Genomic DNA, 25,754 nt, shown 5'->3' with positions numbered 1-25,754 from the left:
TCACCACATGATATGTGTTTTGCTTGGAGCGTCAATTTATTTTGTTAGGATTTGCTTTCTGTTATTTAGAAAAATGTTTTGCATATTTTATTCCAATAAAAGTGGCATTGATAGTCTTTACTATGCCTATGTTACAAGTATACATGTTGCTGTTTGAAAACAGAAAGTTTACCGCTGTTGCAATAATTCCCTAGAAAAGTCAGAATGTAATAAAATATTGAAACCCTTTTGCATATTAAGCTCTCATAAATTTAATATAGTGGGAATTTTCTTTTATAATTTTTGGATCTAGGGAAGTATGGATGTTGCAGCATTCTTTACAGACTATCCTGTTTAGGCAGATTGCTGTTATGTTTCCATTGTTTGCATATGTTTGCTTCTTTAATGATTCTATTTGAGGATAGGACTATTAAATATGCAGATCCATTTATTATGCATTGTTGAATAATAATTTTAGTGATTTAACACAGTAGAGTATGATAAGGTTTTTGCAATGGTTTATACTAACTTATCTCACGAGTCCTTGTTGAGTTTTGTGTGGATGAAGCTTTTGAGATTTAGGGAGACCGTGATATGAGAGGAATTAAGGAGACACAAAAGCTCAAGATTGGGGATGCCCAAGGCACCCCAAGATAATATTTCAAGAAGTCTCAAGCGTCTAAGCTTGGGGATGCCCCTGTTGGTATCCCACCTTTCTTCAACAACTATCGGTTAGTTTCGGTTGATCCTAAGTTTTTTGCTTCTTCACATGATGTTTTCCATTCTTAGAATGTCATTTATTTTGCTTTGATTTCTGTTTGAATAAAATACCAAGGTCTGAAATTCTTAAATGTTAGAGAATCTTCACATAGTTGCATAATTATTCGACTACTCATTGATCTTCACTTATATCTTTCGGAGTAGTTTGTCATTTGCTCTAGTGCTTCACTTATATCTTTTAGAGCATGGTGGTAGTTTTATTTTGAAGAAATAGATGAACTCTCATGCTTCACTTAGATTATTTTGAGAGTCTTAAATAGCATGGTAATTTGCTTAAAATCCTAATATGCTAGGTATTCAAGAATAATAGAATTCTCTTATGAGTGTGTTGAATAATAAGAAAAAAAAATTGATGCTTGATAATTGTTTTGAGATATGAGGATGGTGATATTAGAGTCATGCTAGTTGAGTAGTTGTGAATTTGAGAAATGCTTGTGTTAAAGTTTGTGATTCCCGTAGCATGCACGTATGGTGAACCGTTATGTGATGAAGTCGGAGCATGATTTATTTATTGATTGTCTTCCTTATGAGTGGCGGTCGGGGACGAGCGATGGTCTTTTCCTACCAATCTATCCCCCTAGGAGCATGCGTGTAATACTTTGCTTTGATAACTTCTATATTTTTGCAATAAGTATATGAGTTCTTTATGACTAATGTTGAGTCCATGGATTATACGCACTTTCCTTCCTTCCACCATTGCTAGCCTCTCTAATACCGCGCACTTTTTGCTGGTATCATACACCCACCAAATACCTTCCTCAAAACAGCCACCATACCTACCTATCATGGCATTTCCATAGCCATTCCGAGATATATTGCCATGCAACTTTCCACAGTTCCGTTCATTATGACACGCTCCATCATTGTCATATTGCTAGCATGATCATGTAGTTGACATCGTATTTGTGGCAAAGCCACCGTTCATAATTCTTTCATACATGTCACTCTTGATTCATTGCATATCCCGGTACACCACCGGAGGCATTCATATAGAGTCATATTTTGTTCTAAGTATCGAGTTGTAATTGTTGAGTTGTAAGTAAATAAAAGTGTGATGATCATCATTATCAGAGCATTGTCCCAGTGAGGAAAGGATGATGGAGACTATGATTCCCCCACAAGTCGGGATGAGACTCCGGACGAAAATAAATAAATAAAAGAGGCCAAAGAAGCCCAAATAAAAAAAGAGAAAAGAGGCCATAAAAAAAGAAAAGGCCCAAATAAAAAAATAAAAAATGAGAGAAAAAGAGAGAAGGGGCAATGCTACTATCCTTTTACCACACTTGTGCTTCAAAGTAGCACCATGATCTTCATGATAGAGAGTCTCCTATGTTGTCAATTTCATATACTAGTGGGAATCTTTCATTATAGAACTTGGCTTGTATATTCCAATGATGGGCTTCCTCAAAATGCCCTAGGTCTTCGTGAGCAAGCGAGTTGGATGCACACCCACTAGTTTCTTTTGTTGAGCTTTCATACATTTATAGCTCTAGTGCATCCGTTGCATGGCAATCCCTACTCACTCACATTGATATCTATTGATGGGCATCTCCATAGCCCGTTGATACGCCTAGTTGATGTGAGACTATCTTCTCCCTTTTTGTCTTATCCACAACCACCAATCTATTCCACCTATAGTGCTATATCCATGGCTCACGCTCATGTATTGCATGAAGATTGAAAAAGTTTGAAAAATGTCAAAAGTATGAAACAATTGCTTGGCTTGTCATCGGGGTTGTGCATGATTTAAATACTTTGTGTGGTGAAGATAGAGCATAGCCAGACTATATGATTTTGTAGGGATAGCTTTCTTTGGCCATGTTATTTTGAGAAGACATAATTGCTTTGTTAGTATGCTTGAAGTATTATTATTTTTATGTCAACATGAACTTTTGTCTTGAATCTTTTGAATCTGAATATTCATACCACAATTAAGAATATTTACATTGAAATTATGCCAACTAGCATTCCACATCAAAAATTCTTTCTTTTATCATTTACCTACTCGAGGACGAGCAGGAATTAAGCTTAGGGATGCTTGATACGTCTCCAACGTATCTATAATTTTTGATTGCTCCATGCTATGTTATCTACTGTTTTGGGCAATATTGGGCTTTATTATCCACTTTTATATTATTTTTGGGACTAACCTATTAACCGGAGGCCCAGCCCAGAATTGCTGTTTTTTTGCCTATTTCAGTGTTTCGAAGAAAAGGAATATCAAACGAAGTCGAAACGGAACGAAATCAACTAGAGAAGTTATTTTTGGAAGGAAAGCTACCGGAAAAGCTTGGAGTGCATGTCAAGAAAGAAGGGAGGTGTCCACGAGGGTGGGGGGCGCCCCCACCCCCCTAGGGCACGCCCCCTGCCTCGTGGCCCCCCCTTCGGTCCACCGACGTACTTCTTTCACCCATATATACCTACGTATCCTAAAACTTCCAGAACAGAGATTATATCCGGAGTTCCGCCGCCAGAAGCCTCCGTAGCCACCGAAAACCAATCTAGACCCGTTCCGGCACCCTGCCGGAGGGGGCAATCCTTCTCCGGTGGCCATCTTCATCATCCCGGTGCTCTCCATGACGAGGAGGGAGTAGTTCTCCCTCGGGGCTGAGGGTATGTACCAGTAGCTATGTGTTTGATCTCTCTCTCTCGTGTTCTTGAGATGATACGATCTTGATGTATCACGAGCTTTGCTATTATATTTGGATACTATGATGTTTCTTCCCCCCTCTACTCTCTTGTAATGAATTGAGTTTCCCCTTTGAAGTTATCTTATTGGATTGAGTCTTTAAAGATTTGAGAACACTTGATGTATGTCTTGCCGTGGATATCTGTGGTGACAATGGGATATCACGTGATTCACTTGATGTATGTTTTGGTGATCAACTTGCGGGTTCCGCCCATGAACCTATGCATAGGGGTTGGCACACGTTTTCGTCGTGATTCTCCGGTAGAAACTTTGGGCACTCTTTGAGGTCCTTTGTGTTGGTTGAATAGATGAATCTAAGATTGTGTGATGCATATCGTATAATCATACCCACGGATACTTGAGGTGACATTGGAGTATCTAGGTGACATTAGGGTTTTGGTTGATTTGTGTCTTAAGGTGTTATTCTAGTATGAAATCTAGGGCTATTTGTGACACTTATAGGAATAGCCCAACGGATTGATTGGAAAGAATAACTTTGAGGTGGTTTCGTACCCTACCATAATCTCTTCGTTTGTTCTCCGCTATTAGTGACTTTGGAGTGACTCTTTGTTGCATGTTGAGGGATAGTTATGTGATCCAATTATGTTATCATTGTTGAGGGAACTTACACTAGCGAAAGTATGAACCCTAGGCCTTGTTTCAACGCATTGCAATACCGTTTACGCTCACTTTTATCATTAGTTACCTTGCTGTTTTTATATTTTCAGATTACAAAAACTATTATCTACTATCCATATACCACTTGTATCACCACCTCTTCGCCGAACTAGTGCACCTATACAATTTACCATTGTATTGGGTGTGTTGGGGACACAAGAGACTCTTTGTTATTTGGTTGCAGGGTTGCTTGAGAGAGACCATCTTCATCCTACACCTCCTACGGATTGATAAACCTTAGGTCATCCACTTGAGGGAAATTTGCTACTGTCCTACAAACCTCTGCACTTGGAGGCCCAACAACGTCTACAAGAAGAAGGTTGTGTAGTAGACATCAATCATCAGATCAAGTTGAGCCCGGCCGATAGGCTGAAGACCACCTTCATCATGCCATTCGGAGCCTTCTGTTACCTGACCATGACGTTCGACTTGAGAAATGCCGGCGCCACATTCCAGCGTTGCATGCAGAAGTGTCTCCTCAAGAAACTCAGCAAAAACGCCCACGTCTACGTGGACGATGTTGTGGTGAAGACGGAGAAGCGCGGAACGCTGCTAGAAGACCTCAAGGAGACCTTTGAAAACTTGCGCCGATTTCAGATCAAGCTCAACCCGGAGAAATGCGTCTTTAGAGTACCAGCCGGCCAGCTTCTTGGCTTCCTGGTCTCAGAGCGCAGCATAGAGTGTAACCCTATGAAGATCAAGGCCATCGAGAGGATGGAGGTGCCCACCCGACTGCTGGACGTGCAGAAATTCACCGGTTGCTTGGCATGCATCAGCCGTTTCATCAGTCGGCTGGGCGAGAAGGCTCTTCCCCTGTACTAGCTCATGAAAAAGACCACTTTTTTCGAGTGGAATGACAAGGCGGATGAAGCTTTTCTCCAGCTCAAGAAGATGCTGACCACTTCGCCTGTCCTGGCGGCTCCGACTGCTAAGGAGCCCATGCTTCTCTACGTCGCCGCCACCAGCCGGGTGGTCAGCACAGTCATAGTTGTGGAATGCAAGGAAGAAGGCAAAGCACTACCGGTCCAGAGGCCGGTGTATTACCCGAGTGAAGTGTTGTCCGCCTCCAAGCAGAACTACCCGCACTATCAGAAGATGTGCTACGGCGTACACATCGCCGCCAAGAAGCTGAAGCCATACTTCCAGGAGCACCCAATCACTGTTGTCTGCACTGCTCCTCTTGCCGAGATCATTGGAAGCCGAGTGTCCAAATGGGCCATAGATTTGGCCCCCTACACCATCTACTACCGGCCTCGCACCACCGTCAAGTCACAAGCACTGGCCGACTTCCTCGTCGACTGGACCGAGACCCAGTACCTGCCGCCAGTGCCAGACTCCACCTGCTGGTGGATGCACTTTGATGGTTCCAAGATGCGCACCGGTTTGGGAGCCGACATCGTCCTCACCTCTCCCAATGGCGACAAGCTCAGATATGTGCTACAAATTCACTTTGCCGCCTCCAACAATGTTGTTGAATACGAAGCACTCATTCACCGGCGCCGGCTTGCCAAGGAAATCGACATTCGCCCGATCCTGTGTTATGGAGACTCTGACTTGGTGGTCCAGCAGTCGTTAGGCGACTGGGACGCCAAAGATGCAAACATGGCAAGCTACCACTTCCTCGTCCAGCAACTCAGCGGATACTTTGAAGGGTGCGAGTTCCTACATGTGCCAAGAAATGACAATGAACAAGAAGATGCCTTGGTCGCCCTGCAATACCAGCCGGTGTCGCCCTGCAATGCCTCCTTAAGCCATCTGTCAAGCCATTGCCAGAGTCAGATTCCATCTTCGTGCCGGCTCCTCCTAAAGCAGTCGGATCCGACTTGAGGACCCCAGCAGTCGGCGCGGGGAATTCGGCAGGCGGCCTGAGGACTGCGGCAGCCGCACCCGGCCCGGGGACTTCAGAACCCGGCCCGGGGACTGCAGCAGTCGGCCCGGGAACTTCATCAATTCAGCAAGCGGCAGCCGACTCCAACCCGCCGCCTCCCGGCCCAACCGCCCTCGTGCAAGTTGCAGTCCTGGCAGTCGAAGAAATAGCAGCACCTTCATGGGCGCAGCCCATCCTCAACTTTCTGGTGAACAAAGAGTTGCCGACTGATGAGATCTCGGCCTAGCAAGTCCAACGCCGGGCAGCAGCGTACACCATTGTCAACAGAGAACTTGTGAGGCGCAGTGTCATGGGTGTGTACCAGCGCTGCGTAGAGTCAGAGCAAGGTCAAGGAATCCTCAAAGATATCCACCAAGGCGAGTGTGGCCACCACGCGGCTTCAAGAGCTCTTGTTGCCAAAGCTTTCCGCCATGGGTTTTTCTGGCCAACTGCTCTAGAAGACGCCAAAGGCTTGGTCCAGAAATGCAAAGGGTGCTAGAAGTTCCGCTCTAAGACTCATCAGCCGACTTCTGCACTCAAGACCATCCCCATTGCCTGGCCCTTCGCTGTCTGGGGGCTGGATATGGTGGGACCATTCAAGACATCACGCGGCGGCATGACTCATCTGCTTGTCGCGGTGGACAAGTTCACAAAGTGGATAGAAGCAAAACCAATCAAGAAGTTGAACGGTCCGACTGTTGTAACTTTCATCACCGACATCACTATCTGGTATGGCATACCACACAACATCATCACCGACAATGACACAAACTTTGCCAAAGGCGCCTTGGCTCGTTTCTGCACGATGCAGGGCATCCGACTGGACTTAGCGTCCGTTGCCCATCAACAGTCAAACAGCCAAGTGGAGCGGGCAAACGGCCTCATTTTGTCCGGCATCAAGCCCCGACTGGTCGAGCCTCTGGAGCGCTCGGCCGGCTATTGGCTCGACGAGCTGCCGACCGTCCTCTGGAGTCTGCGCACAACTCCGAACAAGTCAACCGGCTTCACGCCCTTCTTCCTGGTCTATGGTGCCGAAGCCGTCATCCCGATGGACATAGAATTCGACTCCCCTCGAGTCACCATGTACACCGAAGAAGAGGCAAAAGAAGCACGAGAAGACAGTGTCGGTCTACTGGAAGAGGGCCGGCTGCTGGCACTCAGCCGGTCCACCATCTACCAACAGAGTCTACGCCGGTACTACAACCGGAAGGTCAAGCCAAGATCCTTCCAAGAGGGAGACCTTGTGCTCCGGCTGATCCAGTGAACAGCCGGCCAGCACAAGCTCTCGGCACCTTGGGAAGGCCCCTTCATCATCAGCAAGGTGTTGGGCAACGACTCCTACTACCCGATCGATGCTCAGAAGCCTCGAGCACGCAAAAGAGATGAGTCCGGCAAGGAGACGGAACGACCATGGAATGCAAACCTCCTCTGAAGGTTTTACAGTTAACGCAGTATGTACCAAGCCAACTTTTGTATTAAGTATGAAGACTCCGGGTCCCCCGAGAAGAAGCTCGGGGACTGCCCTCCTTTATCTATATGATAAGTATTATGCCTATGAATGTGTTAGTCCGCCTGGCACCGGGTTCGACCAGTCGACCCGGGGGCTCGCCGCCTTGTACTATGTAATGCTTCCAGTAGCCGGACAAGTAATGTGTTGGCACTTAAGCCCTCTCCTGCCAAAGTCGTAGCTCGCAGAGCGGCTACCAGGTAGGCAGGAGTCAAAGGCAGGAAAGGGTGCCCACGTGAAAAATGGCTAAGGACCCAAAAGCATGTGCATAGTTCAAGCCAGCTCCCCGCCTCACCGACCGGCTGCTGCGCAGCCGGCCGGCCGGCTTCTACTTAAATTGCTAAACGCTCTAGTCGGCTAAGTACTTGCCTTCCCAAAGTGGCTAAGTACTTGACCCAGCCACAGTCCGCAGAGCGGCTGTCCGGCTGGCAATACGGCAACTGAGGGAGGGCGGCAAAGGAAAAAGGCCAAGGAGCAGAAAGCAAGAAGAGATAGAACTCGGCAAAAATATTTACATAACAAAAGGCCCTTAGCCAACATTCAACGGAAGTTTGATATACACCCCGCGGGTGGAATTGTGCGAAGCTAATAAAGTTTTTCGAGACTGATAAGTAGGTAAAAACAAAGATAAATTGGCAGCCTAGGGAGCAGCAGACGGGTTCGGCGGAACGGTGGAGTCGGTGGTGCCGGTTGGTGGAGCGGCCGGCTGGTCAGTCTCCGCTTGGTTGCCTTCAGCAGATGTCGGCTCGCTCTGGCATGGCTCGTTGCCGGAGGCGCGGTCGAGCTGAGGCTGGCCGTCCGCTTCAACCTCTGGCACTTCCTCTTCACCTTCCTCCTCCTCCTCGTCTTCTCTCTCGTCGTTGGAGTCGATCACTTTGGCCGAGTCCTCGCCATCCTTCGGGTTCAACCTGAACCACTCTGGTGGCACCTCGGCACCATTCTCAGCCAGCTCCGGGACGAAGACGTTGGTGTTGGTGTACTCGGCGATCATCGCCACCCACTTAGTGAGATCACGCTCCACCGCCACCAGCTCCTCCTGGGCCTCCTGTCGAAACATGGTCAACTGGGCTAAATCTAGCCCAGGATACCACGCCTTGACGAACTCCAGGGCCCGGCGTGCGCCAGACCGGGCCGAGGAGCCCTTCCAAGCCTCAAGACGGCCGGCCGCCACTTCTAGCCAGTCGGCGGTCCGACTGGGAGTGCGCGAAGCCGGCATGTCTGGCCACAGGGTGGAGATCTCCTGGGCTCCAATGCGCTGAAGGCGGCGCATCATCCGATAAGCCGGCCAAAGGTGGGCCTGGATGCTGAGGAGCTGCTCATTAAGGGATTGGGGGGCGTCGGCAGCAATCTGCGCTCCTTCCGCCCTCCGTTCCTCGCGACAGGCCTCGATGGCCTGGTTGGCGGCGCCGGAGTTGCCAGGGAAGAAGTCTGCATGAGCAGAAAGCAAGTGAGGCAGAAGCCGGAAGCTAGAGGCCGTCCTGGTCAGCAGCTGGCAAATCAAAGAAAGAGGAAGGAAGAAGTTTACGGTCAACCATGTCTTCGATCTCGCCGAAGCCGGCAGTCAGCATTGCCTCCTTATCAGTCCAAGCGGAGCGTTCGGTCTCGAACTCGGCAAGGAGACCGGACTCCTTCGCCTCCGCCTCTTTCTGAGCCGTTTTGAGAAGCTCCGCCTGCTCCGCCAACTGCGTGGCTAGCCGGTCACGCTCTTCGGCCAGCTTGCTACACTCCTCCTCCTTGGCGCACAAGGCGGTCTCGGTTTCACCAAGCTGCTGCTGCAGGGCAGCGTTGGCCTCTGCAAGAAGGGAGAAATGAAAAGGCGTCAGCAGCCAACGCAAAAGAACAGTTTCTGGGGAGATCCGGCCCGACTGCTCAGCAGTCGGCCCGAATCTCGGGGACTACAGCCCGCAGGTGCGCCAGCGCGGCCCCGCAGAGAAAGGAAACAGGGACTTACTCCGGCTCTCCGACAAGTCGACGACCCGTCGGTCCAACTCTCGGACGTTAGAGTTGAAGGCGACCGCGCGGAGGTTGTGATAGTCCTATAAAGAAGATATCAGATGAAGTCGGTACTCGGAGCCCGGCAAATAAAGCTCCGAGCCGCCTGCTCAGCAGCCGGCCCGAAGCTCGGGGACTACACCTAGTGGGTGCGTTGGCGCGCCCCCACAAAGAAGTACAAAAAATGCAAGAGTCGAAGATGAAGAAGCATACCCGGATGGCTGCTCGCGACTCCAGGAATGCTTGGTTGCACCGCTTCAGGGCGTCGGCTTCGGCTCGAAGTTTGCCTTGGACGTCCAGAATCGCCTGGTTCAAGGGGCCCGTCCCGCCTCCTCGCACCCAGTTGACGGGCACGGCGCTGGTCGCCTCGGCGTCTGGGATCGAAGAGCTCGCGGCGTCGACTTTCAGCGGGCGCGGAGCTGAAGCCGCCTTTGCAGACCGGCGGCGTGATGGTGTGCAGACCTCGGGAGTTGGGGCCGTCACCATTTCGTTTTCGGTTGGTGGCGCTGGCGGGTCAGCCGACTGCTTGTCCTGCGCTCCCTCGGACGACGGTGCTAGAGGCACGACTACGTCTGGCATGAAGACGTCGTCGCCTTCCCTCTCCATGACCGGGTGGTCGTCGCTGGCACCCCTAGTCGTCGCCACAAACTATGGCGGTGGCGGTGCGGAGTTCAGGGGGACGACGAAGAGCGGCTCCTGGCGGCGTGCGGTTTCTTCAAGCCGCTTCTTCGCGACGGCATCGGCCTCGGCCTCCGCGAACTACTTCAGCGCGACGACTCTGCCTTGTCTGCCTCCGCCTTCTCCCGGCAGGCGGCCTCCTGTTCCTCACGCGCCTCACGCACGTTTCGCTCCCGCGCCTCCCGTAGGTCGGCTGCGGGATCGATTCGCCGGCTGGTGGTGGAGGCCTATGCCGACCCGATAACGGAGGCGGCGGCCGACTTCTCGAGCGAGAGCGGAGCCCTAAATCAAGAAGACAAGGAGAAGAAGCTCAGATAAAATCAACAAGAAAGGAAGGCACAAGAAAAAGATACTTACGCCGACACCATGGGAGGCGCCTTCGGGAGTTTTTGGAACTTGGCCACCTTCGCGGCGGCTTCCTTCCGCCTGGTCGCGGCGGTCGGATTCTTGGCCTTCTTCAACGCGCTGCCGAACAAGGCGGCGCCCTGTTTACGCTTTCGCGTACCGCCTCGGCCAGACGGCTCGGCGGAGGGGCCCGCGTCCGCCTTGCCGGCACCTCGTGAAGGGCACGGCTCCTCCTCCTCCTCCTCGAAGTCGTCCGGCCACGACTCGACGCCGAATCCTTCTTCGGAGCCGCCTCCTCCGTAGACGCCGCATGTGGCGTCATCTTCCAAGGTAGCCGGCCCCAAGTCGGGGTCGTCCATGTCGCTTACAACTCCGTCTGGTAGGTAGGGGTCGCCCGCCCCCACAACGGCGGTCGTCACCTCAGACATGAAGATCTGTTTCGAAAAGCAAGAGGCCGGCCGGTCGAATGAACAAGGCGGAATCAAGATAAAACATGGAAGAGGGAAAAGATTGAAGAGCTTACGGCGGGCTGCGGGTCCGCACGGGAGTACGGCTGCTTGCCGAATTGCCAGGACCCGTCCAGCTTGAGGTGGGAGATCTCGTTCACCAAGTTTGCCACCTCGGCAGCCGGCATCTCCTTGGTACTCAGCCGGCACGGGTCGCGGTGCCGCTCATCCGGCAGATCAAGTGAGGCCGGCCTTGGAGCGGGAGAACCCGGCGTGCGACAAAGGCGACCAGCAAGTCAGACGCTTTGAGGCCTTCGGCTTCGACCAGCGCCCGAAGTCGACTGATGGCAGCGGCGCCGTCTGGTGACACCGGCTTTGGCTTGTAGCCCCAGTTGGCCCGAGGCTCAGCCGGTGGGCCGGCTTCGTAGGCCGACAGGTTGAGGAAGTCGGTGGCCTGGTCAACGTTCTCCACATAGAAGTAAGATTGCTGCCACATCTTGACCGACTGTGTCAGCTTGATGGAGGGGAAGGCGTTCCTTGGAGACGGACAACGCACAACGACGAAGGCACCGCACTGTGCAGCCACCTCCCAGACTGAGGTGCCCAACTTGGTGTAGAAGAACGCTCCCCACAACTCGATGGTGGGGAGAATGCCGAGGTAGCCTTCACACATCGTGACGAAGGCGGAGAGAAGCATCACGGTATTGGGCGTGATGTGGTGAGGTTGGAGATGGTAGAAGTCGAGGAACGAGCGGAGGAAGCCGCTCGCCGGCAGGCCGAAGCCACGGATGAAGTGCGAGCGAAAGACGACCCGCTCACCCTCCCCCGGCGCCGGCGAAATATCCCCCTCGGGAGGCACGCACACCTTCACATAGCCAGCACCGGGAAGGCATCGCGTGTCGCGGAGGAAGGCGATGTGGTCATTGTTGACGTTCGACCCGTCCCAGTCTCCTCCCCACTCGCGCGCCATGAAGAGCTTGGCGAGGCAAATGGCGCGACGGGGGAGCTGGGATCGCAACAGGGCCGAGAAGGGCTCGGGGCGGAAGAGCTCGACGGAAGCGACGGCGGCAGCACTCCGGCGGAGCTCGAGGGCGTTGCGGCGAGAGGAGGAAGAAAGAGGCAAGAGTAGGGGCAGGAGGGCGCACGTGCTCCGCCGCTTCCCCTCCTCCCCCTACTAATAGCCGCCAGGCTACGAAGCCGAGGGGGCGAGCGTGGGATCGTGGGACTAACTGTGCCCATGACCCCACGTCCCCCCGTTTTATCGCGCGAGTTACCGCGCACGGTAACTCCGCGGAGAAGCTTAACCGGCCGCCTCGGCCGCGGTGGATCCGCTCGTGTGCCGAGGCCCGGTAGTGGCGGGCCCGACCTGCTGTCACGTCCCATCACACGCGTGGGCTGGCAGGCTGGCCCGGTTGGTTGGCGCCAAGTGGCATGCCCACGGCAGGCGGCGGGCCTGGAGGCTTCGCTAGTACGCCACTTGGTTCTCGCCGTTGCGTTCGAAGTTTTCGGTCAAGTCCGACTGGTCGTGGCCGACTCCCTCCACGTGGCGCGCTGGTAGTCGGATGAAGCTTCAAGACCAGAGCACTCGGAGAAGGAAACTGTTGAGGCTTCGCGGCTGATCAGCTGCGACGCCTCACCAGCTTCGGGGACTGCTGTCGGAGTAATGGGCCACGGGTAGCCTAACCTGAGTCCCTGAGCCTTTCAAGACATCGGGGCTGGCTGCACCCCTCAAGACATCAAGAAGAAGTGGCGCCTTATGGTGGCCGGCTGTCCCAAGCGGCCGGCTGCCGGAAGGCGGCCGAGTTCAAGAAGGCGGCTCCAAGACGGGCTGACTTCCCGCTGGCAACCTCCGGAGAAGCCGGCTCCTGGCAGGCGGCCCACCGCGTCCTCGGAGTCTGCGCTCCCATTTAGGAAGACGAGACGGGGTGAGGCTACAGTGTAGCCCATCCCCCCCATATCCAGGGCCGGACGTGGCCACAGTACTCCGTACAGACGGAGATCTCTGCCTGTACGTGGCACTGTTGCCACTCCTTCCTTGACGTCCCTGCTGGCAGGCGAGGCCCTGTTCCCACGACGACCTGTTGGTATGGCCTGCAGGCGGCGGGCCCTACTGGGCAGCGAGAGCCCGGGAGTCGGCAGAGGCCGGACCAGTCGAACCTGAGGGAGGCCGGCTCCCGGCAGGCAGCCCGTTCCTCCCTCGAGGTCCGCTCACCATTAACCAGATGAGACCCGGAGTGGCTACAGTGATCTTCCACCAGGCGGTGGGACTGTAGCCACGCTCCCCTGACCAAGCATGCGTCATTAGCACCACGGCTACAGTAACCAGCGGCCGGCAAGACACGCGAGCGGCGGGAGCGGCCTGTTGCCTCCGTACCAGACCAGTCGACGGGGTCCACCAGGCGGCGGGCCCCGGCAGCCGGCGGAGAAGCTGGCGACCAGAGACGCTGAAAGCCGGGTCCTACACCCGGCCAGATTACCAATGTATCCCTAGGGGGTAGGACTATATAAAACCCCCAGGGCACCCATGCAAAGGGTTCCCAACCTATTAGAACTAGACTCATACCTAGAGGAAGGAGAGAGCGTGGCTGCCTTCTTCTACCTCTAGCATACAGCTCGAGGAGCACCATTGTACTCACTAGTGCCTTAGTGATCATGCGGAGACCCCACAGAACAGGACTAGGGGTGTTATCTTCTAGAAGAGCCCCGAACCTGGGTAAAGTACGCCGGCGTTCGTGTCTACGCCTCATCCCGCTTCCAGGCACCGGCGACGTTCTACTCGCTCCCACCATGATAAGCCATCCATTGGCATATGTCGCACCCAATCCCCGACAATGAGAGTTTGCGCTAGGTGGGATGACGGTGTTTCGGCATCGATCTACACTACTCCGGTAGCGGCCAATGCTTCTAGACATTCCTTGTCGGCTTGTCGTTGTTGACTGAGTTGCACCACATAAGAAGCTAAGCATCTTAGAGCATCTTCGTTAGATGTTATAGATACAAGAATAACATATTTTTACACCACCAAGGAATAAAAACGATGCTCTAATAGATAATGTAGATGCAAAAAAAAATTATTCGACTATTTTATGTAAAATAGGGCACCAAGTGATGCAAATTTTTTATCACTTGTTAGCAAATCCAAAAGCAGCCGCGTGAAGGCTCAACCGTCATCCGGAAGGTTTCCGCTGCCTCGCTGCCTGCTCGATCTCCTTTCTGCCACCGTCACGACCACCGGGCCGCCATGGCTGCCTCCTCCAACCCCGTGGCCGTCGCCGCCGCTACCACGCATGTCGCCATGGCCCTCCACCGCATGTCGCACACCAAGCAGCGGCCACGGCCCACCACCGCCGCCACCTGCAGCACACCAAGGAACGCCCATGGCAGCCCGGTGGCCAAGCAGCGACCAAGCACACGGAATCATCATTTTTTCGGCGTGCAGGTCGCTATGGTCCCGCCCTAATGCTCTTCATGCCGAGTTGGGTGGATGCATGGAAGGTCTCTCGCTCATCAGTGGACCACCTTGCCAATTATTGTTGAATGTGATAGCCTATAGGCGGTACAACTGATAAACTCCAACGCACTGGACATATCGATGTACCCCATGGTTGTGACAGAGGTGAAGAGCCTCATGGGTGAAAGAGAGTGTGTGTTTACTCATATTTCTAGGGAGCAAAATAAAACTAGCCATGTTCTTGCTAACTTCGGCCGGACAGAGGAGCACGCTGTTGTTTGGATCCAATCCGGGCCAGACAATATCCCTAGTTTGTGTAGGGATAAAGTTCTTTGCTCTTGAGTAATACACCATTCGTACCCCTGCAAAAAAGCTCAGCATCCGAAGCCTCCTCAACCCTACACCAATCCCCTTTCCTGTGTTCTAAATTCTCACTCATGCCCCATTTAGTCCATGTTTTGAAGTTCACATGCATCTGATTACTTGAAGTCCCCTGTCCTTTTTTACTAACTAGATGACTCATTGCGCCAATGGCGCAAAGGCCGAGAGGGAGCCAAGTATTGTAAGAATATTCAGACACCCAAGTCTTTACTGCTGGTACATAAATGCTTCGTTACAATGTGATACACAAGGGAAGTAGATAGGAAGGGACACATTATACAGATGGTATGAAGCTACATAGATGGTAGGCTCATAGGTTTAAACAAAGTCATTAAGATCAGTTTATGCTAAGTAAAGCTACATAGACAGAGATGCATCATGTAGATTGCTTTGATCACCCAGCTTATGGTAAGCAGCTACATAGACAGAGATGCATCATGTAGTTGCTTTGATCACCCAGCTTCTGGTCTCACCGCCTAGAGATGCATCATGCAATAATTTAAGAACATGTAGCAAAAGAGCAAACCAATACATTGTTTGACTTTGACCAAAACTGATATGCCTTCTTTTCAAGAAGGAAGGGAGTACAATTTAAATGTAAATAGGGAACTCACTCCACTTCCCTGAAACTCTGCCAGGTTTCCTTTCCTTAAATCTGAAAATAATATCCTAAAAAAAATCATAGTCAGTTATGCTTGTTATTATAGATACATGATAAGCGATATTCAGTATGATTCTGAACTACTTGAGCTCTAAGTTTTATTTGCAAAGCCTGACACACGACTAAGCTTCTTATATACATACATCACGTAATATGCTTGAATTCTGTTTGAATAGGAGGGTGAGAACTAACAAAATTATCAGTGCACAACAATTTCCGATGAAAGAAGACCTGACAGTCAACAAGCAAACATTCAGGGAGGAACTAAGGGGCGTCAGTCTCATGCCATATGTATCAGATAGTTGGCATATACTCACGCAATTGACCTCTTGGTAGTCTTGGTTCATCCATTGCACCGGTATATCCTCCCACCCTCCAATATGTGTTAAACTGGGTAAAAGAATTGAAAGCTCAACATTGCAGTATACACAATAAAAAAGTTTGTGCAATGACAGCGAAAGAAATAGACATGTCTATCTAGAAGCAATAACACATCATGAAGCTAATAAGTAGAGATATAGTGGTTGTTTAATCTGTAGGTGCTGCCATGTTCTTCTCAAGATCAAAATAGTAGTAATCAAATTTCACAAATAAAACATCAACAAACAGTAAAGAACCAGTTTTATCTATTGCAGTGACACAAATTTCTTAGCTTGCGTACAACAACTCTTATGTGATAAGAAGTCAATTCTGCTGGGTAGTAAGTACCTCGTGAGGATCTCCCACATGTCGTAGCGTCCAGCCAAGATGATGGAGATGGTTGGCATGGCGAAGCTGTAGGAGCCACCCATCACGACGGGGAGGCGAGACACGAAGAACATTTGCAGTAAGGTGTTTATGCCTGTGACGAACAAGAGCGTCTAAATTTCCTGGTATGTATATTGAATGGCTAAAGTTTATTCAAATATCTGGTAGGTACATCCACAATAGCACAACAAATAATGTAGTTAAAGGTGCGGTATGATTAGGGGGTTCATCCTTGCTTTGTGATACCAAAAGTTGAGACACAAAATAAAATTTATCACACTGGGCTCTGAGTAAGATAAAGAAAAGAAAAAAGGTGAACCTGGCATCCGTGATGCTCATGAGCTTTATGAGTTCCAATTAGTTTCCTGGTATTTCTATCATAATCATTTGCCAATATAGAGACATATCACTGCAGAAGGTTTCTTCTTAAAAGGAAAATTAAAGACACACCCCTTCAGTTGGAATGAGTACAAGCTAGGTATATCATAGATGCACCATAATAATTTCAAAAGGGGTGCAAAAATATGCATCCAGCATAGAACATAGGTCTCTGTGTATAAGGAAAAAAATTAGTTTGCATATAAGGATATAATACATGAACGGACATAATTGTGTGTTTGTGTGTGTGTGTGTGCATGTGTGTGTCTCCAATAATTATTCTAGTAACATAATCTAATAATTAACGTATTAACAACACTATTGCTTGAAGGGTCCAATCAGAAGCTCCCAATTATTTTAGTCTGCCAAGTAATCTCTCTGTATTGCAATCTTCAAGCATATTTTATAACCAACTTATTTATTGATAATGAGAAAGAAGAACTACCTTAGCAGCTGAGAGGAGGGCTTGTATACACTAAAATCCAATCTTGTCCAGTGAGGGGATATTCAGCATACATGTCCACTGAAGCTACAATGCCAATGATCTGTTGTGATACAGTTCCTGAAATTTATGATACGCTATAAAATCATTTTGAGTAGTAGGCAACCATGCCATAACTGAATCTATCAGCAAGCAAAAGTCACATTCCAATTTTGAAGTAAGCATACAGTTTCCAAGTTAAATGCTAACATACTATATGAACCGGAGAGAATAGATCTCAATTGATTAAATAAGCAATAGATACAAAATCTGTACTCTGAGGCTGAACTTACGTAGAAACTTAATAACTAAACTATATATGTAAGCTAGTAATCTCTCCCATAAACTGAAAAGGAAAGACTGCTAGTAAAAAGAGCCAACAAGACAACCAATATGCCCAAGCTCCAGAAAAAAGAAATAACCCAGATACACTGCCAAAGAAAATAAAAAAAATGACAGGATAAAAAAAGAATGATCAACCTGAACAGATCGTAGGAAAGACAAAAAGTCTCAAATTATTTGTTCTTCCTGAGTTGAATTACTCCTTCCAGAGCAAATGGTCAAGATAGCTGTAGGAAGGAACACCCAAAAATGGTGCGCCCCCTCCCACGACGGAGCCTGACGGAAGTGGCCGGTGGGCATCGGTGGCAGGGCCGAGCCATCTTCCTTGCTGGCTCTAATTAAGGCATCTAAAGAAGCAAGTAGCTAACATTAGTTGATAGAGCCTTGGAATTGGGCCACAAGATCATGGCAAAATAACAGGAGCACATCATTTCTTGTGGTTTGCATGGTCTCTCAAACTTTTCATGGCTGGTTTGCTATTACTTCCAATTTTGCTTGTACTGTATTAAATAAGCCCTATCTAAGCATACCAAAGATGGTTTTCTATTCAAAATAAATAGAACAAAAATGAATGAAGCAAAAAAAATGCAGATTGAACCTTTCAATAATGAACTAATTCCTAGTTTAACCGGAAGGCATTACCGTACATGAGAACAAATATTGTCAGTGAGCACTAACAAGAAAATTCAGCAGTGCATTATGCCATAGTTTCCTATGATCTAAACCGGTTGGAGACACGAATTGTTAATGCATCTTCCTTTGATCAAGAACTGGCCGGAGACACAAAGTATTAATATTTTACTTATAATATGAGCAAGAACAGAGCCAAAACTAAGGTCCCTAAGGAAATGCAGTATTATCTTTATGCTAAATATACATTTCAAACACATGTCAAATAAACTGGATTTGAAGATAGTGTCAAATGTATCCCGCCGGTAACGAGCGCCATGGAGGGACAGAGAAAAAAAACGTGCGCTTGGCCATGGAGGCAGCAAGGGCGCGGTGAGAGGCGGAGACGGGCAGCAGACCTACTTTATCTTCCCGGCGGCTGCACCCCACCATGACCGGAGCGCAGCCATTTGGTAGGTGTTAGCGTCTTATCATCAACAGAAAGCAGCAACAATGTGGGATTCTTATAAAAGAACCAAGACACATTCAGCATTACATGCCAGTTCGTGCCAAATCAAGCGCACTAATACCTGCAAGCATGCACTGTGGCACCAGCATAATTTGCTCTTGCATGTAAAGCATATTTAATATTCGTTGGTAACTTCGAACCTGAATACCATCACCTTCACAAAATTTCCCATGTATCACCGGGAAGACAATGTCAACGTTGGCAGCAAGATGCTCCGCGAATTCAGACAGGGAGCCGAATTCTTGTGCTAGACTGTAGAAGGTGAAGTTTAGAACTGAGCAATTTGATATGGACTAAACATTAGCAAGGAAGAGAAATAAACCATGGCAGTAAGCTCACCTTTCAAGCTTGAAATCGAAGTCTGAAGGGGTGTTGGAATACAGCTGTGGAGTAGGAACATGAGAGACTGTCATTTTACAAACAGAGTGCTCCAATCAATAAAATACTACCTTTTATCCATGAGGGTATCCCAATCAAACCAAACAGAGTAGGCAATTGTTTAATCAGAATTCAATCAAGGAATTATTGTATGACCATGTGTAGAGAGACATGAAAGCGGGTTCAGATAATGCATCACCAGATTCAGTTTAGACAAACTAACTAACACCACAGTAAGCAGCGAATGACAGAATATTCAGCTAAGAAATGTTACTGAATGATTTCAGACAAGCGAATTCAGTATAGACAAACTATTGCTCTGGCCGAGTGTCAAAAATGCTCTTATATTATGGGACAGATGGAGTATATGATTATCAGATTATTTATAAAGAAATCAAAGAAGGATCCTCTGATAATGCATCGCCGGGTTTAGTTCAGACAAACGCATTAGCAGCATAGAAAAGCAGCCAATGACAGAATATTCACTTAAGGAATTAATAAGAGCAGTTAAGCAGATAGGTAGTTCACCTGCGCTGGCAATATTACGAACTCGTTCATGTCGCATTCGATGTAGTAGCAGCTCACCAACAAGTCCTCACCCTGCATCCAGCATTCCTCATCAGCCAACCAACAAGCAAGGGCGCGGTGAGAGGCGGAGACGGGCGGGGGACCTACTTTATCTTCCCGGCAGCTGCACCCCACCACGACCGGAGCGCAGTCGCCGCCGCCCTTCTCCGGCACGGATCCACCGCCCGTGTGCACTTTCTTTGGCAGCGTCGCCGAAGAGAAAACTGAAGGAGAGGAGGAGGCGTAGTGGAGAGCAGGGAAGGAGGGGAACGGGGCGAGGTGCGGAGGAAGCGGGGGAGGCATTGGGGATGGGGACGATGGCCAGGGTGCTCCAACCCTGCTGCTCCTTCCCCCATCGCCATCCTCCGGTCTCCTTCTCTGCCGCACCCCTCTTCTCCACTCGACAGAGCATCGGGAGATCGCGAGGGCGGGGTCGAAGACGCGGGAGAAGGAGAGGGGAGAGTGGCAACATCGACCACGCGTTGGGTCTTCGACGGGAGGAGGAGAGAAGTGGAGGAGAGGAGAGGCGACGGCAGCAGCAGAGGAGGAGGCTTCTACGGTTGGTAGCGGATTAGGTCGGGTTCAGTTCAGACAAACGCATTAGCAGCATAGAAAAGCAGCCAATGACAGAATATTCACTTAAGGAATTAATAAGAGCAGTTAAGCAGATAGGTAGTTCACCTGCGCTGGCAATATTACGAACTCGTTCATGTCGCATTCGATGTAGTAGCAGCTCACCAACAAGTCCTCACCCTGCATCCAGCATTCCTCATCAGCCAACCAACAAGCAAGGGCGCGGTGAGAGGCGGAGACGGGCGGGGGACCTACTTTATCTTCCCGGCGGCTGCACCCCACCACGACCGGAGCGCAGTCGCCGCCGCCCTTCTCCGGCACGGATCCACCGCCCGTGTGCACTTTCTTTGGCAGCGTCGCCGAAGAGAAAACTGAAGGAGAGGAGGAGGCGTAGTGGAGAGCAGGGAAGGAGGGGAACGGGGCGAGGTGCGGAGGAAGCGGGGGAGGCATTGGGGATGGGGACGATGGCCAGGGTGCTCCAACCCTGCTGCTCCTTCCCCCATCGCCATCCTCCGGTCTCCTTCTCTGCCGCACCCCTCTTCTCCACTCGACAGAGCATCGGGAGATCGCGAGGGCGGGGTCGAAGACGCGGGAGAAGGAGAGGGGCGAGTGGCAACATCGACCACGCGTTGGGTCTTCGACGGGAGGAGGAGAGAAGTGGAGGAGAGGAGAGGCGACGGCAGCAGCAGAGGAGGAGGCTTCTACGGTTGGTAGCGGATTAGGTCATGGGTTGGCTTCGTTCTGCTCGCTCATTGCGTTGCCTGGCCTTTATATGTTCAATGCGTGAAATGATGAAAATACCCCTGGGAGGACATCGATTTTACACGCGGTGGCACAGCGCTATACGGGGCGAATTTACACGCGGTAGCACAGCGCTATACGGGGCGACGTGGATGGCTTCCTCCTGCCTAGCAGTTCTTGAGGATTTATATGTTCAATTCACCAGAATATTTTTAAATCACCATTGTGCTTTTACCAACCTCTGTATTGTTGTATATCGTTGCTCATTAGGAGTATCATTGTTCTCCCTTTATGTCGATAGTCATCCATCTTAATAGCTTATATAATTATACATTATACATTATTCGAGATGGACATATTGAGGTAGATGGTTCTATCTGTGCTTGTTCTCCTTTTGGCTCTGTGAGCATGCTGAGGCAAAGGGTTACTTAGAATTTGGACTTCAGTTTAATTTTGTTTCCTGAATGGGCATGGTATATAAGAATTTGTGTGAACTATGTCAATCTGAAACATCAGTCCACTTTGAATCTTATTATTAAGTCCCACTGTGTGTTGTAGTTAATTTCAGTCCATTCACAATATTATTATTGAGTACACTATATAATGTTTAATTGGTTGGTCATGAACTAAAATTTGAATTTGAAGGCAAAAGAACATTATCCGACGTGAATTGCCAAATGTTTGGTGAGTCATTTGGCGACAAACCAAATGGTAGCCTACCATTTTGCCGACTTTTAGGTAGGCTCTATGGCTACAAACCAAACAATGTATAGTAACCAATGTTCTTCTCATGCCTTTGCTTGGTCATGCCAAAATTTTGGTAGGGCGGAGTGGGCCTCAATCCAAACAAACCCTAGAATGCATGCCAAGATGAGCTAATGTTGATTCCATTGCTTTGTCCATTGTGTGATTCATCTATTTAGTTGCGTGGCACATTTTGTTCTGGAAAATTGTGTTGGGTGAGTTGATCGTATAACATGAAGTAGAGCTAGCTTGTTATATAGGGAGTAGACTATTTTTAGTCTCAAGGAACGATAGAACTACAATATGGTCTATCTACCTTCATCAATTTTGTAGCACGATGTGAGAATCTGGTAAATGCTTTTATTTCCATTTCGGTAATAGAATGAGTTGATGAGGGTTGGTGATAAACCTTTAACTTAGTCACTATTATTTGAGAAATAAGGTATGTTGCCGGCATATATGTATGTATGTTGTCAGTGTTGTGAGCATCAATCGCCTGATTGCCTTGCTATGACAAGTCAATCTACCACTTCATATTCACAATTTAGTACATATCTTAGGATATATTGCAATACATGAATCTAGAAATGCTATGTTTCACATTAATTTTTCAAATTACGAGACACGGCGAGGGTTATCACATATGTGCAGTATATGCAATCGAAAAAATGCACCCATTGATTTAACACCATCTTCTTAAATCTAACATTACTAAACTTCAACTTAATGTATGCTTTTATCTATTGAATCTGGTCTGAATGAGAAGACACCACCCATTTGGCTGTTTCCACCCTTTGTCGATTTTTTTGGCTGTTTCCAGTTGAATGATTTATCCTTAATTTCAATGCGTCAATGAGCTCGTATGATGTATCAGTAAACGACATACACCTTGCGGTAGAAATTATAAGAACAAATACATAGTTCGTACCTGGTAGCATGTTAGAAGACTTCTATGATGTTTGTTGTATCTCCATTCTACCCTGTCATTACACTTCAATGTAACTACACAGTGATTGCATAGCTTTGCTTGACCATATATGGGCTAACTGAACTTACTATTGATCCCTCCGCTATTATTGGCCCTCTTCTTTTCTCTATGTTTTGGATGTTATTGTTTATTGACGACAATGAGATGCAAGATGGAACAAATTCTAAGCCATTGTTGCATTTATAAATAAATGTCTTCTTTACCCTTCAATTTGGTTTCAGTTACTGATGGTTCACACGTTTTGATGTCATGTGATCGGCAACCGATCCTTGCTGACCTGGTGGGTATGAGTGGTTCGGATCCCCCCCTCACTAAGATGATTCCTCCATGTTATGTATCATGCAATGTTCAATACTTGTGTCAATGATCATTACAGTCGAACTGGAGATGCAAACAAGCAACGATGGCCTAATTTTGGTTAAAAGGTGCTTCAAAGTTGTCCTAGATTTTTTGTTGTGAAAAGGATCAGATTTATTATAAAAGTTCACCGGAAGTACAAAGCATCTCAAAGATAATAAAAATTACATCAAGATTTCGAGACCATCAAACGACCACTATTGCCACAAGAATGAGACGTCGACGCGCCGTTGTTGCCGCTCCCCTACTGAGGTCGACTTGACCATATAAAAAGTTATCCTAGATTTTAGAATAGATGTGGAGACACTAGGATTTTTGTGGCCAGTGTCTTGAACAATGGGCGGGGGATATATTGTTTTAGAAAGACAATGGGAGGACTGCATGTCCTACATAACAAAAAGGTTTCACCGATAGATCTTTTTACAAGAACGAAAATGGTTGATGTCCATTTCCCATAAAATTATTTGTAGAAAATGAAGGTGCCTCTGAAGATCAGGACTCTTTTGTGATTAGGTTTTGTTTCTGACTGAGATAAGGATTAACCAAGAGAGGATGGCAAGGAAACAAATGATGTCAATTAATTAAATATTTTTATGTGTCAATCAGTTATAATTCCATTGTTTGATAGCAAAATATACCTGGAGAATTTGTGCATATGATTTATAATCTGAAGTTACTAACCTAGGTGATGATGTCAGCTTGGTGGATGCTCTTAGAGCACTAGATCTCGAGCTCTGGGGTGAAACCACTAGATCCAACTTTTGATGGTTGCACTTGGCAATGGCTGTATTTATGCATCATGTTTTTGTTGAAGACATTGCTTTGGAGTTGCGTAGGCAGGCTCTCTCTGGTTGAAAAACCCAATACCTCACCCTTAGTGGTTGGATCCGGCAGTTGCAAGTGTGTTGGCCGCGTCGGTTTTCTTCGTTCATTTATTTCTTCTTCTTTTCAATTTTTTGTTGTTGTGTGCATCCTTAATATCTCAACTTTGTCTTGATATTGTGTCATTGCATAGACCGGGTGTAACTGATATCATCTTGATATTAATATATTATCGATTGTCGAGAAATGTCTGTAAAAGAGAACCCTGTCGACAAGGACGTTGTTTCTGTCGAGATGGGGGGGGGGGATTATTTAAAAAGGGCCAATCTACCCGTGGTAGTTCTAATCCAAACCATTGATTCACATCGATATTTGTGATAAAAGTTTAAGAGATACTGAAGCATACTTAATTTAATTTACTTTATTATTACTTCTACATAACCTTTGTCACTAACTGATTCTTAACACCCACTTTACAGCAACGTACATAGGCAGTGAAGTACCAAATTTTATTCCATTAGGTCAGGCAATACATAATACGTACCGCGGTAGACAATACCACAGTCCCGCAATAAGCCCACCTGCTTATGTACGTACAACGTGATTCAGCTCACGACAACGTAACTATTTTTGAATCACTATTTTTACCCCCAAAAAAACATAACTACACCCCAGGATACTTGGCCTTGTAGTCGCTCCACAGCTGGTCCACGCTCTTCCCCAGGATCTGCACGAAGTAGTCGTCGCTGTAGCCGTCCTTGAGCTTGCCGTTCATCTCCGCCACGAAGCCGGGCTTGAGCGAGTCACAGTAGTCCAGGAACCTGGCCGTCACGTCGTACCCCTGATCCCACCGGTCGCCGCCGCCCTCCTTCACCCAGTGCCCCGGCACGTACCCGGCCTTGAGCCGCACGTAGTCCGCGATGCCCTCGAAGACCCCCGAGTGCGCGCCGTAGTCCTGCAGCCCCCACTGCCACACGTGCGCCACCTCGTGGTACAGCACCCCCGTCACCTGCTCCTTGAGGTCGTCGCCGGTGATGCCGCCGACGTAGCGGGCGCTGAGCTCCACGGTGCTGCCGCTGGTGGCGGCGATGCCGTCCGTGTCGCGGACGGCGAGGGTGACGGTGTCGCCGTCGGCGGGCCTACGGTCGGAGGGGTCCGGCTGGTTGAAGATGCCCCAGGTGAAGGAGGACGCGTCGGACAGCACCTGCTTGGCGTAGTCGGCGCCGTACTCCTGGTCGAACCGCTGGCCGCCGGCCGTGCTCGACGCCTCGTTCGTCACGTCGAATGTGACGGCGCCCGCCGTGGCTGCCAGGGCCAGGAGGAGGAGGGCGATGGAAATCTTCATCTCGCTCGTCTGGGTGCTTTGGTGAGTGCTACGTGGTGTGCTGGGCAGCTCAATTTATAGGCAGCACCGGTGCGTGCGTGGTACGTACTAGTGAACCATGCAGCTTGACGTGTTCTTTCCAACATGGCCAAACTTGCTTTGACTTATCTTTGGACGACTGTGCCAAACGCGCGGTGCCAATGAATTCGCGAAACTGCGAGGAAGCTAAATCCTGGAAGCTTCCTTGCACAATGTTTTTCCAATCCCAGGAAGTCCTTGTGCCGTGCTTGACCGTTCGAATTTCAGTCAGTGCGTACGTGTTAGGTCTTCCGGCGAAGAGTTTTTATGTGGTCTTTAGATTTTTCGAAGTGTACCCTATATTCCAAGCTAAATAAAAAAGCACCCCTTATGTAAGATAACAGTCTCTACTAGGAGTACTCCCTAGTGCCAGAGAGGTAGGATGTACATGTGTGCATTTATATAGATGCACGTATATATGTTTTTATGAGCGTGTCTGTACCGAGTTTTTTTTTAAGAAAAATCCAGATCCTTGTCCTGGTGATCCGGCGGGCCATCAGCATCGGCACTAGACTTTCCAGCAGAACTGTCTTCGGCCGTGGCCCGTGGGCTCGACTAATCAATGCAAGTGAGAGAAAAATCAGTCAAGGCTAAGAGCAGCTGAACCTAGCAAAATCTGCTCCTCAAACTTGGCGGACTGGT

At 48.9% G+C, this 25,754-nt stretch overlaps 2 protein-coding genes across 21 annotated transcripts; both read right to left on the bottom strand.

Moving 5' to 3' along the window:
• Positions 1–14,972: 14,972 nt before the first annotated feature.
• LOC125521401 lies at positions 14,973–20,713 on the bottom strand. Of its 20 annotated transcripts, none has more exons than XR_007289248.1 (9): positions 19,594–19,949; positions 19,447–19,518; positions 18,880–18,923; positions 17,541–18,792; positions 17,025–17,141; positions 16,163–16,295; positions 15,647–15,844; positions 15,408–15,462; positions 14,973–15,269 (listed from the first exon to the last, which is right to left on the bottom strand). XR_007289248.1 is itself a non-coding variant. In XM_048686459.1 (8 exons), the coding sequence occupies exons 1-5, from the start codon at positions 19,786–19,788 to the stop codon at positions 17,741–17,743; spliced, it is 432 nt and encodes a 143-aa protein (XP_048542416.1). In that variant the 5' UTR covers positions 19,789–19,949; the 3' UTR covers positions 14,973–15,844; positions 16,163–16,295; positions 17,025–17,141; positions 17,541–17,740. The 20 variants fall into 20 exon arrangements, 2 of the variants coding, with proteins under 2 accessions (XP_048542416.1, XP_048542415.1); XR_007289249.1 differs by having other exon boundaries at positions 14,973–15,462; positions 15,598–15,685; positions 15,772–15,844; XR_007289251.1 differs by having other exon boundaries at positions 14,973–15,462; positions 15,647–15,685; positions 15,772–15,844.
• Positions 20,714–24,200: 3,487 nt separating this feature from the next.
• On the bottom strand, positions 24,201–25,093 carry LOC125520899. Its single transcript, XM_048685940.1, has one exon. The coding sequence runs from the start codon at positions 25,053–25,055 to the stop codon at positions 24,375–24,377; it is 681 nt and encodes a 226-aa protein (XP_048541897.1). The 5' UTR covers positions 25,056–25,093; the 3' UTR covers positions 24,201–24,374.
• Between the last annotated feature and the right edge of the window lie 661 nt (positions 25,094–25,754).

Source organism: Triticum urartu, chromosome 7 (assembly GCF_003073215.2).
Source record: "Triticum urartu cultivar G1812 chromosome 7, Tu2.1, whole genome shotgun sequence".
Taxonomy (NCBI): domain Eukaryota; kingdom Viridiplantae; phylum Streptophyta; class Magnoliopsida; order Poales; family Poaceae; genus Triticum; species Triticum urartu.
The sequence above is the reverse complement of the archived record's forward strand: the minus strand, read 5'-3'. Positions and strand labels throughout refer to the sequence as shown.

Coding starts and splice junctions, on each gene's coding strand:
- LOC125521401 (XM_048686458.1), bottom strand. CDS start 16,275: ATGTTCTTCGTGTCTCGCCTCCCCGTCGTGATGGGTGGCTCCTACAGC. Junction 15,463..15,597: donor ATTCAAGCATATTACGTGAT/GTATGTATATAA, acceptor GATTTTTTTTAG/GATATTATTTTCAGATTTAA. Junction 15,270..15,407: donor CAGAGTTTCAGGGAAGTGGA/GTGAGTTCCCTA, acceptor ATGCATCTCTAG/GCGGTGAGACCAGAAGCTGG.
- LOC125520899 (XM_048685940.1), bottom strand. CDS start 25,055: ATGAAGATTTCCATCGCCCTCCTCCTCCTGGCCCTGGCAGCCACGGCG.